A 15000-nucleotide genomic window follows, 5' to 3' on the forward strand; every position below is an offset into this window, starting at 1 on the left:
TTTATCATATTTTTAGGCTCATCTTTTTTTTTTTACCTGCAATAAACTCAGTGGTTAATTTGCATCTTTTTGCAAAATGAGGCATCTGCATTCAAATGGAGCCTTACCTGTGAGTTCTGGGAGACTGAACAGGAAACCGCTGAGGGATTGGTGGAGGGCCTTTAGATGCTATTCCTGCCTTTGGAGGAAGAGGTGGAATATTTCTACTGCAAGGGGAGTGGATGGGAGAAACAGGTGAAGATTTTCTTCCTCCATCGACAGTTAGGTATTGGGAATTTGGCTGAATGGCTAATGTCTGAGGCCTATTTGCAGTAGAAGGGAGGTCTGGAGGGTGGGATGGTGGTTGGGGGGGTGTAGATGTGGAACTGGGGGACACAGATCGGCATTGTAAAGCTGGAGCCCTGACTTCTCGTCTTTCCAGTTTAGGGGAGCCAGAGGTTTGAACAGGGGGTAAGGTGAAGGGCTGTGGAGGGCAGTTTGGTGTGCTTCGGGGGGGAACAGGGGGCAAAGAAGTGTCCAAAGCTGGAGGGGGGCTAGGGTCCAAGTTGTCTGGAGTAGTAGAGCGAAACTTAGTCCTTTCTTTTGGCACAGGTTTCTTCCTCTCTCTATCTATCCCTCCATCCCTCTCTTTCTCCCCGTCATTTCTAGGTACCATCTGTCTTTTCCCAGGAACCGGCTTCTCTCCTTCACCGCTGCTCTCCAGCATTCTGGATACTTGTCTTTCTCTGGGGACTGGTGTTTCTCGTTTCCTAGGTGTAGGTCTCAAATTCTCTCCATCTTGCTTCACATAGTCCTGAAGGAGAGATTTTTCACATGGTGGGACAGGCAATGGTCTATCTCCCCCCAGAAATTCAGCTTGTCCCATTTCCTCTGATCTCTCAAACGGTCCAATGGTGTGAGCGTCATGATTCCCATGTGTTTTGTTCAGACTTGCTAAGATGCGCCTCTGGTGACCTGGCAGGGTGATACCAATGCATTCCAGTTGCTCTGGTGTGAGGCTGCGACACTGTTGTAATGTTGCATATCCGGCACTCTGAAATGCATCGGAATACTGCTCCAGGCGAAGTACGCCCAGCCACTCCCCAACATTGACACAGGATTCAGACTGAGACATGGCTGATGTGTTTGAATGTGCTGCTCGTGAGAGTCCACGGAGAAAATGCAGACCTTAATGCATCAGATCATGGTTACACAACCTGCAGAAGAGACAGAACAAGGAGACGTGTCAATGCATCACTTCAAGGAACAAGCAAAAATTTAAACAAAAACTCTCCAAAGCAATTACATTTTTTTTTTTAAACGATTTCCTGAAAACCTTGTTTTAGTTTGTGGTTTGTGTTATTTTAGTTTGTCTGTGTGTGTCATGCAAGTATGAATGCGGCAAATCCTGTCTCGGGAAATATGTCAGCCTGCATTAATATGTGTGGTTCTAAAGATACATCGTGATCAGTAATGAATAGTGCAATCATAACCATAATTCAAGAAGTTGCTATTTTTATTAAGTGTCTAAACAACTGCAGCAAAGTTATATGCAACATGTGGTGGATGTTTCTTTCCCAGGTAGAAGAGGAAGTTGAGTCGCCACAACAGTAAACTTCAATAGTAGTTCAGTCATTCTTATAAGTGGTGTCACATTAGTCCATTGACATGTGTGTATATAAAAAGGTTGAACACAAATTAGAAGAAACTGCCATTTAAGTCTGCATTTCTCTGCCTAAACATGTTTTCTTTAAGTTTCTAAACTAGTCAGTTTTGTTGCACTATCGCAACAAACTACTAAGGGAGGAAGTGTAAGTGGCACAATGTGTATTGGCACAGAAAGCATGTCTCTAAATTCTCCGTAAGCCTTTCAGTCATGTTCAGCTTCCTGCAAACCACTAAAATTCCTCATAGCACTGTCATCAAGGTATTACCGTAAGTTTTATTTTTTTTATCACCGGTGATGACCCAAGGCCTAAACACTAACCCTAATGTTTTGGAGTAAAGTAAAACTGACTCATTTGGAATAAATTAACTAGTTTTGAGGATAATTTTTATGATAATATAGATATGGCATTTTGTGTCTGTATTCAAAATGTCCAAGAACAGCTTCTATGCAAATCTGTGAAAATGTTAGGCTTTGATTAACAGTAGGTGTCATCTACCAGCACTCACACGGCGCAAAAACGTAACAACCGCAATCAATAGCTTAATAAAAACTATACCGATGCACAACTTCAGTGAGCGTAAAAATATTGCCAACAGTTCTTCTTGACTGTTCTATAACGTGGGAAGGTACAAGCTTTTCTAAATCGATAGTCAAAAACCTTCTGCAGTCACTCTGCCTTTTATCTTCCTGCCTCTTACTTGTGACCACAGGGGAAGCTGTCGGTTTCCCATCAAGAGCCGCAAACACAGTCTTTCCTCCGCACACCCTTGCACACAAAACTATATTTCACTTGATACAATCACAAGAAAAAATAAAATATGTGTGGATGAGTTTAACCTCTTTTCTGTTCAGCTCAATAAAAAACAAAAACATGCCTGACTGAAAATATACTATTCAAAAAGAAAAACAAAGTTTATACTTTATTCTCCAAATCTCACATAACAAGAAAATATGTTTAATAGGACTAAAAACATTTGACTTGCACAAATTATATGATATTTACGGTAAGAACTTTTCCTTGTCACAAGTTTGCATGCAAGTATCATACGGCGGATATCAGAAAATAAATAGAGTAGGACTACACCAAACTAGAATTTCTATTACTTACATGACCACAAGGGCTGTTGTGGGTATATTGGTAGGCAGTCAAACTATGGACAGGTTGTGAAATGTCCGGTCGCAAAACTTAACAGGTGTGTATTTGAGTTTAAACTAAAGGGAGGGTTCGCTCATTAACTTAGTCTGATCCATCAATAATTAGTGAAGGCCATCAGAAGATGTAACATCATGTCAAGATGGTTATGAGTTTTCCTTTGATAGAAACTGTTTAGTTTTTTTACTGACAAGTTTAAAATTTAAAGATACACACCTAAGCATTATTAACAGACACTTTAGCTCACTGACTAGCAACAGAACATACAAAAGAGAAAATATTTAAAGCATTATATAAACCTGATTCGGTTTGGTGATTAGACATGAGAGTTGTTAAGGTTGAGTGAAGTCATAGTCACCAGCCCAGTATGATAAAAGACAGTGCCAATGCTGCCAATGTGATGCATTTTATTTCCTGTCCAAAGTTTCCTCTAACAACTCAGAGCACAGCGTACAGACGGTGTGAATCTTGCTCTCTTCTCTCCAATCAAAATGCTTCCCATTTTTGAATTGAGGAACTCAAAAAACAGCCCAATGAAAAACAGTCTGATTGGTCTTCAGCCCCTTCACTGAGGCGTTACTCACCAAACTGAGCGAAAAGTGTCTAACAAGTGAGCAGCAAGTGTTAGCATCTTTCACCATCTTAAATCAGCACTTTGTTGCAGAGAAGCCCATGATTGGCTGCATCTGGGCATCTGCGGGGAAAACCACAATAAGTGGTAAACATGAACACTGCAGTTAAACTTAACGCTATCATTCACAGTTGTGCCTGTTTAACTCGATAAACATTTGTAGCCCCTCAATAGTGGCTCCGTTACACTAATCAAGACATGAAAAAGGTAAAAGCAGATGTAAAGTAGAGAAGTGAAACAATACTGTTGAAATATGTACTCTTGAGTATTGTGCCCATGCATCACATCATGAAACGCTTAGCTTACATCAGCTGATATCAGTTTGTGCATCTCAACATAAAAAGCATTACTTTGTCAGCTGTTCTAAGTCTGTCTGCCTCTTGAAGGCAATCATTTCAATTTCAATGCTATTCAACCGACACTCACCTGCCACTTTATTGGGTACAACTGTTCAAACGCTCATTAATGCAAATAAGCCAATCACATGGCAGCAACTCAGTGCATTTAGGCATGGAGGTAGCTTGCTCCTTAGTACTGACTGAGCATTATTTTAACACCACAGCCTATCTGAGTATTGTTGCTGGCCATGTCCATCCCTTTATGACCGCAGTGTACCCATCTTCCGGTGGCTGCTTACAGCAAGATAACACAACATTTGCATCATCTCAAACTGGTTTCTTAAACATGACGATGAGCTCACTGTACTCAAAAATGGCATCCACAGTCACTGGCTCTCACTCCGATAGACACTTTTAGGATGTGGTCAAACAGAAGAATCTCAAAATGAATTTGCAGCCAGCAAATCAGCAACAACTGTTTGATCCTATCATGTAAATATGGACCAAAACCTCAAAATTTAAGCCATTAAGACTTAAAGCAGTTCAAAGCAAAATACTTATGAACTTTGATAAATGCTTCCTGTGTTTGCAGTTCACTAGTCTAAACATAACCTGAACGTATTGCTGTACTATATTCAGAAAGATGAACCTGACTGTGATCTTTAATTTGACACCAAAACAGAATATTCACAAAACTGCTAATGTGTTATTTTAACTGCTGAAAAGACTGACAAAGAGTGTGCGTGAACACAGAAAATATCAGGTTCCTCCTTAATTCTGCAAATTCAGGTTGATTATCACCCCCGACTTCCTTTTTCCTATTCTCTGTGCCTCTCCTTTTTATTTATCTCTTTTTTTTCTTCAGTTTCCAGTCAGCAATTTGAATTCAATTCATCTGTCTCTCCGTTCATCTCCCCCTCCCTCCCACTCAGAGAGCTGCCAATAACAGGGTCTCTGTGCTCTCCACAATGGGGCATTTTGTTGCCTAGGCGAGTACACGCACATACTGACAAGCAGGAAGGAAAAACATGGTCAAGGCCCACTGTTGGAGCCTGTTCACACACTCTAAAACAAGTGCTCACCTAATGATATTGTGTGTAGGTGCGTCTGTGTGTGAGGGGCGCCTCAATTTCACCATTAATCCAACACACAGAGACACCCAGGGTGCTCCACTGTCCGCACTCATCACAGTGCTGGTTGGCATCATCTACTGTCTGAATCTGCAGTTTTTAAGTATATAATAGTGATTTATGAGACAAAGCGATGTCTACTGAACTTTATCGCTTATTAAAAGAATTTAAAGGCCTCTCAACAACAATGTTGGTGACACATAAAACACATTACCACCCCTCCGCTGTACTTGTAAACACACCACATAAATAGTGTGGCAGGGCTGCGTACAGTACACCACACAGTTTAAAAAAGAAAATGCAAAGACTACCATTGTATGGCCAGTTGTCACACTATGAGTCATGTGGTTTTTAAAAAGCCACAACAACTGCTGTGTTGTTTTTTACTCTTAACAGTTCACTGGTCCTGAACTAAGAAACAAGCTTTTTATATGGCATGTCTTGTGCTAGTTTTTAAAAAGCGAGGAGAGTCTTTGTTCTAATTCGAAGACTAAATATTTCACTTACATGCTCATACTGCCGAATGTGTAACAACACAGTCTAGAATAGCATAAACCTTGCTGTATCCACCACTACATTCACCAGCATGGACTAGAATCGCATTCACTGAGCCTAGCGTATAATCTGCAAGTCATTTAAATAAGAGAAAATAAAGTTAGACTAGACACCTAGTCTAAAAGACAGAAATCCCCAAAATACTACACGTGATCCTAGGAGCTTAATTAATCCTCATTACTCAGTGTTTTAAATGTTGCTGACGTCTGTCGGGGCTGCAGCCACAGACAGTGACTGGGGGTATCGTAATATCTCTGAACCATTAACCGTTTAGTGCATCACTAAAAGAAGAATAAGATGTTTAACCCACTAGTATTTTGTGAGCTGACTAGCATGGGGGAGCAACTGTTTGACGTTTAGTTGACTAGTCGTCCACATTTCTAGCCTGGGCCATTCCGGTTTTATGTGAGCGTTTTTGAAGGTGCATGCTAAAACACCCGAAGCACATTCATGTGTCCCTCTGTATTTTTCATTTCATTGCAAATGTATTCAAAATAAATATAGTCTAAACTTGTCTTCTCAATGCCTGCTTCATCACAGCTCAGCTTTTGGAACAATGACTTTGCAGATTGCTTCAACATTTTACATGCGTGATCTTTGCTGGCGTGATCATCAAACCAAGAGCAACTAATAAATCACAAAGCAAGCTAATCAAGCTTCGATTAGCCATTAGTACCGGCCTACTTGCTGAATGTATTTAACTTTATTCATAAACAATAGGGCCGATTACTTACAATCGTCTTCTCCTTCATTTTGATGTAGAACAACAGAAGGACCTCTCTTGGAGTATTTTCATAATCAATTTTGATCAGCGAGTGGCAGTGCTAAAGCATTTAAAAGGGCAACATTTGACTGGCTGATAACTGCACTTGCAAAGTTGTACAGTGCAACACGTGACCTCACCCCGTTAGAAAAGAACGAGAAGTGAGTTTTACACTGAAATGTGTACGTGTTAAATCTGCATTTAAGTGATGGTGAATACAAACACCTGCTTACAATTGCAATTCAAATGAACTGCCACACATATTTTTGCCATTTGCTGCTGCGAGTGTAATCTATAGGCTTGGGTAAACCACAGAAACACATAGCTTTTTCAAAGCTTTACTCCAGCCCTACTGCCTACACAGAAGATATTACTTGAGAAGTATAATCCAGCATGCCTTTGCAGGGCTCGCAAAATCGCTAGCCTGATCGCTAGCGATTTTTCCAGTTGGGCTACCAAAATCCATCTCAGCCCTGCCCGTCGGGCTACCATAGAAAGAAAAAAAAAATATGTCAATGCTTTTGCATTCTTTCGCAAACATAGCTGGGCAATTATGTCAATGGCATCGATGAGCCATTGTCAATATGTGACATATTAAAATTGCGTTTGAATTTGCGCTTGTTTTTTGCTTCACTTTGCGATCACGCAAACTGTGAATAGAGAGCGGCAGCTGCTGATTGGTGAGTGACAGATTAATTGCGCACCAATTCCTCTGACATCGTCTTATCACTCAGTAGCTTACCGTACTATTCAAACGTGGCAAGTGAAATCTCCCGCAGCAAGCTTAAACATGTGATAGAGGTTGATTGCACATAGTCACTGATCATTATGCAAGTGTGTGTGTAAAAGCAGATGGATTTACGCAGGTATTTTAGTTCTGCTCAGCCAAATAAGACAGGTCAGGGTGAAGAAGGGACAGCCAAAGAAAAGCCGACTACAAAACGAAAAAGTTACGACAAATCAGACTATGAGGCAAAAACAAAAGCGCAGCTTTTTTTGTTTCATGGAATATGAATATGACGAGTTAAATAATATGACGTTCTGCCGGGTGTGTCTTGAGTTTCCCTCGATTTCTGAGTCGACAAGCACCTTTGTTACTGGGACCAGTAATTTTAAGAAAGACCCCATTAGAACCCATGAGAAATGCAAGAAATGCATTATTGCTCAGTCTGCAGCATCTTTCCTAGAACAAACACCAATTGCAAAAAACATACCAAAAATAAACCAAGCACAACAAAAAGTCCAGAAGAAAAACAGAAGAAAAAGCTGTTTAGAAAGGGTGCTATGTTGCGAAGAGTGAACTACCTTTGGCAAAATTTAGCAGTCTTTGCAAACAAAGCAAATGGCCTAGATCTTGGTTCCACTTTCCTCTTACCCGTGACTTCAGTGGAAATTTCAGATTCAGGATCTGACACAGACTGATTCATGTTCTACACACTTCTTACAAGTTCATAGAAATTTCTGTTCAATTAGAACCAAATATTTGAGTTAATGATTGTAATTTTTATACAGTTGTTGTAATTTGTGTTTTAACTATTTTTTTAAGTCAATCAAAAAATTGTCCTCTTCTTTTTCAGGCTACTTAAATTTATTTTGGGCTACCAAAAACTGAAGAGTGTCTGCCCGAAGGGCTACCAGGGATCTTGAAATTTTGCGAGCCCTGCTTTGAGTCCTACTTGCAAGTTTTGAAACAACAGCTTGAGATTTGACCGGAAAGAAACGTTGTGATGACGTTACACCTCTACTGGCCTTCTTGCAACGGCTTTCAGTCAATTTCAGGGTCTAGTTTAAAATTGTAGTGCTTGTTTTTTAGCATCTCAGTGGTTTGGCACCCACTTACTTTACAGAACTTTTGAAACCCTACAATTCTACCAGCCACTGGCGTCTATGAACCAGCTCCTCTTGGACAAGATCCAGGCTTAAAAGCAGAGGCGATGGGAACCATCCCTGAAAAGGATCTAATTTTTGGAACAACTTACCTCTTTACATAAGAGCTTCCCACTCTCTTGCTTTCAGATCTAGTTGAGCAGAGTATCCTAGCTTTTATTATGCAAACACAGTCTTACTTGCTTCTTTTGAGTTTTAGTGTACATTTATTCAGTGTTGTTACATTTAGGTGTATATTTTGTATAACTTGTACGGCACTTTGAGGCTGTTTCAAATGTACTATAGAAATAAACTTGGACTTGACACAAAATTTTTGAACAAACTAAATATTTTAAATAGTGATACTGATAAATATCAGTATATTTCACAGATATTCAAAATGACTGTTGGTCAAAATCTGGACCATGAACTAAGCAAACAATGATGTAATCAGCAATACCATCACATCAACACACGGACCCCTGCAATATGGTCATGTTGTAAATTTTAAACTATTTAAGTGGACATACGCAATCACAACAGATTATATCCCCATAACTTGGAAGCAAACATATACATAAATGTATATGTGACATACAGGCAATGGTTGTGTTATGAATAATGTTAAGCAGTTTTTTAAGGTGCAAAAGATGCCAGATTATGATGACCTGGTATGTGGCATACTATGAAGTAATGTTATTTCTACCCACTGGTGGTTGTTTACAAATTAGGGATGTATTACAATCTAGATGATCATTCTTAAACCACTACACTTTGGTTTGGTGTTACACAAGTCACAATTTCTTTTATGCCATTTCTCTCAGGGAGCAAAAGGAAATGTTTTCTAATAATGCTGAAGACTATTAACAGAGTTGGCATTTGAAAAATTCCTGAATTTACCAAAATTTTAATTTAAAAAAATCCAGAATTTACCAAAAGTCAGTCTCCTGTGTAACTGTTCGTGTTATCCTGAAGGGGTGGGCAGAGTAGCATACGAGGAACAGAGAGAAGAGTCGACGGGGTCAAGCTGACACTTCCTAAGCCTGCCAACAACAAAAGCCTTCCAACAAGTGGGGATTCTTCGAAACCCAAAGATACAGGCCAAACCCAAACATCTGGTAGCGGGACAGCTGGTCCTGGCATGAGCATTAGCAACTCTGCTGAATTACAGCCAAACAGCCCAACCAACGCATACCTTGACAGCATTTAACCGTCACTTTATTTCAAAGGCACTTATGGGGATTACATGGTAGTGAGGAGCTATCCCTCCAAATGGATAACATCAGTTGATACAACTAGTAGCAATGCATCAATCCAATTTTTCCTACTTTTGTTAAGTTAGCAGTGCCCTGTCTTAGGGTACCTGCAGATGTTGAGCCCAGATCTGATACCAGCATTTAATGAATGAGCTACATTCGTCACCGAAGCATACAGGTCAACATCAAATATTTTCTGTTTATCATATTTTTTTGCTCTAGTCTCATTTCACTACTAAAATTGTCCCAGTTTCTCCTTTTTCTGCTTTCGGTCTTACTGATAATACAACTCCACACACACATACACATTTGTATCGCATGTGGACTGAAACTGACAAGAAAGAGGTGAAGTGAAATTCTATCAATGGAGTTGATCAACAGACGCTATGCTACAGTGAGTGCAATGAAAACTCCTAATAAGTGATACAACTGTTAGAACCAACGAGACAGAGCCACAGAGCGAAAGGAGCTGTCAAAAAAGAAAACAAAAAGTCATCTGAACGCTTCAGTTGAGCCAGTTGACCACAGTAAAGCCACAAACTACAGTAGGGCAAAGATTAAAATAAAGCTGCTGGTACTGTTACTCTGAAATACCACCTGTTAGTTTTCTCAATGCAAGATCAGATTACCTATTAATAACTACTGATGACTTTTGGCTTAGCCAGCAGAGGACTGAATTAAATAGATGGTTCAATAGATCAGCTGTTGTCACTATCACACTAGTCAAGATCAGATCGATATACGATCCAAATATCAGATTCCTTTGTCTACAAAACCAGTACAATCAGTACAACTTCAAAACTTCTATTCCTTTCTACTCATGCTGTGTATGGAAAAAGGCCATAACGCAAAGTATCATTACTGTTATCCACAGTATCCATGTACATCAGTACAGAAATGTCCATGACGTGTTTGAGAAATTTAGAACGTGTCCAATTTGGTAAACTAAAAACAAAAACTAATGAGAAACATATTATACAAGAGTAACTACAACATCATCCATTAGATGCTGGTCAATGTCCTTTGGGGCTCATAGTTTCCTTCTCTCTTCCTCTTCCCTTGTTTCCTAGATTAAGACTGAAAAGCAAGTCTGTGGAGAACAGGCCAAGATTACTTTTTTTAAGTCCCTACGATCTACAGTGAGATCTAACTCAAAAATACAATACAATACATGCAGTTAACATGGAGCAAATCCACAATTTCTCACTGTAACACTGATCTTTCAGATCAGGTGGTAAAGAATGAAGTTGCTTGTTCTACGGCTGCTGCTCAATATACCAGCTTTTAATGATTTGCACTGCCTTAACTCTTCATTAAATCTCCAGAGTTTTAGACGGATGTCGTCCTTATAGGAGCTGCTGAAAAACACAGCATATACAAGAGACATGAGTCAGATACCCATCACCAGACACACTGCTGCTTTCAGCCCACTTTCAATTAGGACTGAATAGTGACTCAGTGCAGCCAGCACAGCAATGCATCTTAACAATGTCCTCTAGTGAATAACCTTATGTGTGCACGCACACATGCACACACACTTACCCCTTACTCCCAGGGCTGCAACATTTCAGAAGGTTTCCCACGGCAACCCAACCTAACCAAACTATTATATTTAGCCTAAGAATTGCACCAAAGTTATCTGAAGTAAAACACAATCAAAATTAAATCATCAGTGTGTGTAAGACACAGGCCGCCACTATGTAAAAATCACACGCACTGTTTGACAACAGGAAAAGATGAAAACTGCGCAATGTGTAGACTCGACCCCGGCACGTTTAGCCAAATGATTAAGGCCTGTCCAAAATGGTAAATAGTAAATGGACTGGTTCTTATATAGCGATTTTCTGCTCGAGCATTTTATACAACATGGCTCATTCACCCAATTACACCTATTCACACAACATGTTTTTCTATATGTAAGTGCTTTCTATCTAACATTCACACACATTCATACTCTGATGAATCAGAATCAATCATCAGAATCAGAACATATGTATTTAGTCCCAGAGGAAATTTTTCAGATAATTTCCTCTGGGACTAAATAAATCGGAGAGCAACCTGATAATAGAGGACCTGCTCTACCTCACGAGGTGCAACCACCCACCCCCCACCTTCACTTTCACAATGGCTTGTACAACTGAGATATAAAAACAACTAAACTAAACCCTCAGGGGTCTTCACAGCAGAGGGATCCACATATTTGTATTGGCCAAGTTGAAGCTCCCCTCTCAGGGATTTGCGCCTCCTCCCAGTCAAGGACTGGGGATCTTTTGCTCGTCAGGTAGTCACTACACTACACTCAGGCAGTTCACTGTTAAGTTTATAAAGATCTCAGATGAAAAGTAAGAAGTGAAACAAAAGTTAAGCTGATGGGATTTTTTTTTTTAGTTAACATGAACAAGAGTCTCCTGATGCTATTAGGCTAACCTTCATTTAAATCAAATCAAACCTGAAGCCGTAATTTTTAAGCAGCCTTCTGATAAAAACAAAACAAAACACAACAACAAGTCAGTAAATGTGAATTCTCCTGCCTACTGCATTTATTCAAGCAGCTCCTTTGGCTAAAGCAGACTCCCAGCACTGTTTGGACTGCAAGCCAAAATTTGGCTGAAATTGGAGGGATTCATTTAGGGCTGCAGATTTCTAATTTCAGTCCGGTGTTGACAGCTGTTTGTTGTACACTTTCAAAACCTTAAAATATGAAGCGGTCAGTTGTCTGCTAAGGTCAGTGTCCTCTCACCTCGTTCCAGGGTTATTCAGAAGCAAACAATCATGTGTGCGAGTGAGATAGAGAGGAGAGAGAAAAAAAGCACAAAAGCTGATGACACAAGTGGATAAAGAAAGACGATGACAGATATTAACCGACACTGCATCTCAAACATGACATCAGTGCCAATAACGGTTTCCTCTAAAGAAATCTTGCTAAGTTAAAACTTCTGACTATGATTTGCAAGCCGTGGCTTATTCCAGACTTCCCGTTGTGTGATAGAAGGCACATTTTATAGAGACAGACCGATGTGTATTTGCGTCTTGATATGCATCTTTTAATATTACAGTATGTGATTCTCAGCATGCACAGGAAAGCCAAAGGCAGACAGCCACATACTTAGTCATTTCCCATTTCACTGCAGGACCAATAAGGTCAGTAGGACCATGATACTGTCTGATAGCGATTTTTGCCAGTCTGCAAAAAATGACATTTAATGGGTGGATTTTTTTTGGCTTGCCCTTCAGAGCGATAAATTGGTATCCGCTTTCCATGGTAAGACGAAGTGCCTTGCTCAATCTTTGATATGGCAGTGATAAAAATGACTGACTTTTATTTACTTTACAGTTTTGCAACTAGGAGGCTTCTGCAGCATAATCATATCTAGTGAACCACAACGAAGAGGAACATCGTTTTTCATGGTTGAAGAACTTCTTCCTCAACAAGAAAAAAGCAAAACAAGAAGAAAGAAAAAAAAAACTACTTAAAAATTTGTATTCACCAACTTTAAGGGTCTACTGATCAAATCAGTCATGCAAAAATGCAATCTATTTTAAAGCCCTGAACCCACAGGCAAATGTTATTAACCTTTCGGAGCACATTTGTATCAAAAGTGAAATTATTTCAAAGGAACAGGAAAAGCATACGTCTGTAGTTCTTAATAACTTATCTGCCAACACGTTTACAGTTTCACTAGTGATCAAACCTTATGAACTTCTGTTCATAACGTGACTTGTCCGTTTGTGGGAGAGAAAAAAAAAAAAGCAGAAATAAGCTGTTTAAGAAATCTTCCGCAACTACCTCGCTGCTTTTTTGTTTTTTGGCCGGGGGGGGTCTGCTGTACTAAAGCCTGCATAATCACCTGTCACAAAAATCCACCTGCTCCATTACATACACAGCTCTGAGAATTTCTATAGATGCTTCCTTCGTCTCAAGCTGGGAACCCGTTACTCCATCTATAAACAACTGATTTCATCTTAAAACCATCCGTGTAATGGAGCCCAGATTAGAAATAATGAATTCCACTGGGGATAAACAGTCCCGTCGTAGGCAAGTTCGCTTTTACCAGAGAAAAAAAATAGAGCAGTCTGGGAAAGCCGCTAAAGAGTTCACATTAATCCAATCAAACTCTTCTTCATCAATTAGTCTACTTCTAAAAACAGAAGTGGACACAGTCGCTGAAGCACATTGGAAAAAAGAATAGGTTCATGCGTCGCTGAGTAATAAATTCAGAGCTAACAGTCTGCGCCTAAAAATAACCTCAGCAACATTGGTTTTTAATGCGGACCCCCTCACAGTGAGTGCGTTTAAAAGCGCTGAGTTCACGTTTCTCCTCTAAGCAGTGGCTCGAGGAAAGTTTTTCTTGTGCTGGAGAAAAAAATAGTTTTTAAATTCCTGTTATCCACTTACCCTTTCCAGTTGTCAGTGTCCGTGTCACTGAGACACGCCAGGAGTGGGTTTGCCTTCGAGGTTGGATTAGAAGACACAACTGCGACGCCGAACAGCGAATAACACTTTATTTTTTCTCACTGTTGAAGAGCAGCAGCGGCTACGCGCAGGCATCCGCGCTTACGTGCAAGTGAAGGAAGTGCTTTCCTTTCAAAATAAACAGACCCGCGGGGAGTTTAGCCGACTGTGTGTTTTACTTTGAAGGCTACACCTTTGTCCTTTCTGCCTTAACGCGGATAATTTTACTGTCGAAGAATTTCCGTAAGACCGTCATGTGACCGTCTAGAAAGACTGGACAACCCAGTTAGTTTTCATCCACGTTCCCCACACAACGCTTACTTTTTACATACAATACCAAAAAAGAAAAAACAAAACAAAACTGAGCAGTGGTATTTTTTAACTTCTGCTATTGCAAATACTCTACTTAAAGTCGGCGTGTTTTGGAGAACTAAAACCATCCCCATAACCCTCAATGGGACTGCTAATAAGATTTTACACTGTATTTTTATTATACTTTTTTCTGGGGTGTGTGTGTGTGTGTTTGGGGGGGGGGGGCATCAATAAACAAACAAAATAAATACCAAATAAACAAATGACAAGTATTATAACCAGTAATATTTAAGTAATATTTATTTGTACAGGTTTCTGTCTAGTGTACGGCTCCACTAGGTTGTGTTTCTGGGTTTAATATTATAAATAGGTTACTGCGTTCATAAACAGAAATATATTTGAACAGATTTGATTTTTTTTTTTTTAATTTAACTACAGTTGTAGAACTCAGACAAACCAGCAGGGGGCAACCAATCAACACAAGATATTGAACTTAAACATTTATTTTCTTATAAATAGAAAAGAGGAAACCATGTTTAAAGCAGGAAGAGAATCTAACTCAGGCTTAAATTATTAAAGATGATCCCAGTGGTTCCATTTTTAGCAAGATTCACGAGATAAGGGTGGGGGGCATTACATTCTCATCATAAATCATGATGCCCCAGTTGGCTCCATGAGCAAAGCACATCACGCTGGGAGGTTACGTGAACAAAAAAAGGTCACATGTTACGCTCTGTCAAACCTTTAATACTACTGTTATCTAGGTGTGTGTGCATCTCTCTGTGCCTGTGTGTCACTTGTTGTTTAAGTGTGCTGGGAGAGTCATAGGAGAGGCCCTATCACTCAGGGGGTGGATGAGCAAAAAGGGTAATACATCTTAGTCTTCAGGAGCCAG

At 39.8% G+C, this 15000-nt stretch overlaps 1 protein-coding gene across 5 annotated transcripts in view; it reads right to left on the reverse strand.

Annotated features, from left to right (window-relative positions):
* arap1 (ArfGAP with RhoGAP domain, ankyrin repeat and PH domain 1) overlaps positions 1-13898 on the reverse strand; it is a 58556-nt gene extending 44658 nt beyond the window's left edge. For 4 of the 5 annotated variants that reach the window (XR_014877903.1, XM_085184488.1, XM_085184485.1 and 1 more), the window contains exons 1-2: positions 13737-13898; positions 108-1196 (exon numbers count right to left, since the gene is read on the reverse strand). Coding sequence is in view for 4 of the 5 variants with exons in the window: in XM_085184488.1 (XP_085040614.1) it covers positions 108-1114 (1007 nt within the window). In the remaining variant the exon portion in view is untranslated. Of the gene's footprint in view, positions 1-107; positions 1197-3385; positions 6633-13736 lie in introns of those variants that run through there. The other variant, XM_085184486.1, reaches the window with a different exon arrangement.
* Between the last annotated feature and the right edge of the window lie 1102 nt (positions 13899-15000).

Source organism: Neolamprologus multifasciatus, chromosome 14 (assembly GCF_963576455.1).
Source record: "Neolamprologus multifasciatus chromosome 14, fNeoMul1.2, whole genome shotgun sequence".
NCBI lineage: Eukaryota > Metazoa > Chordata > Actinopteri > Cichliformes > Cichlidae > Neolamprologus > Neolamprologus multifasciatus.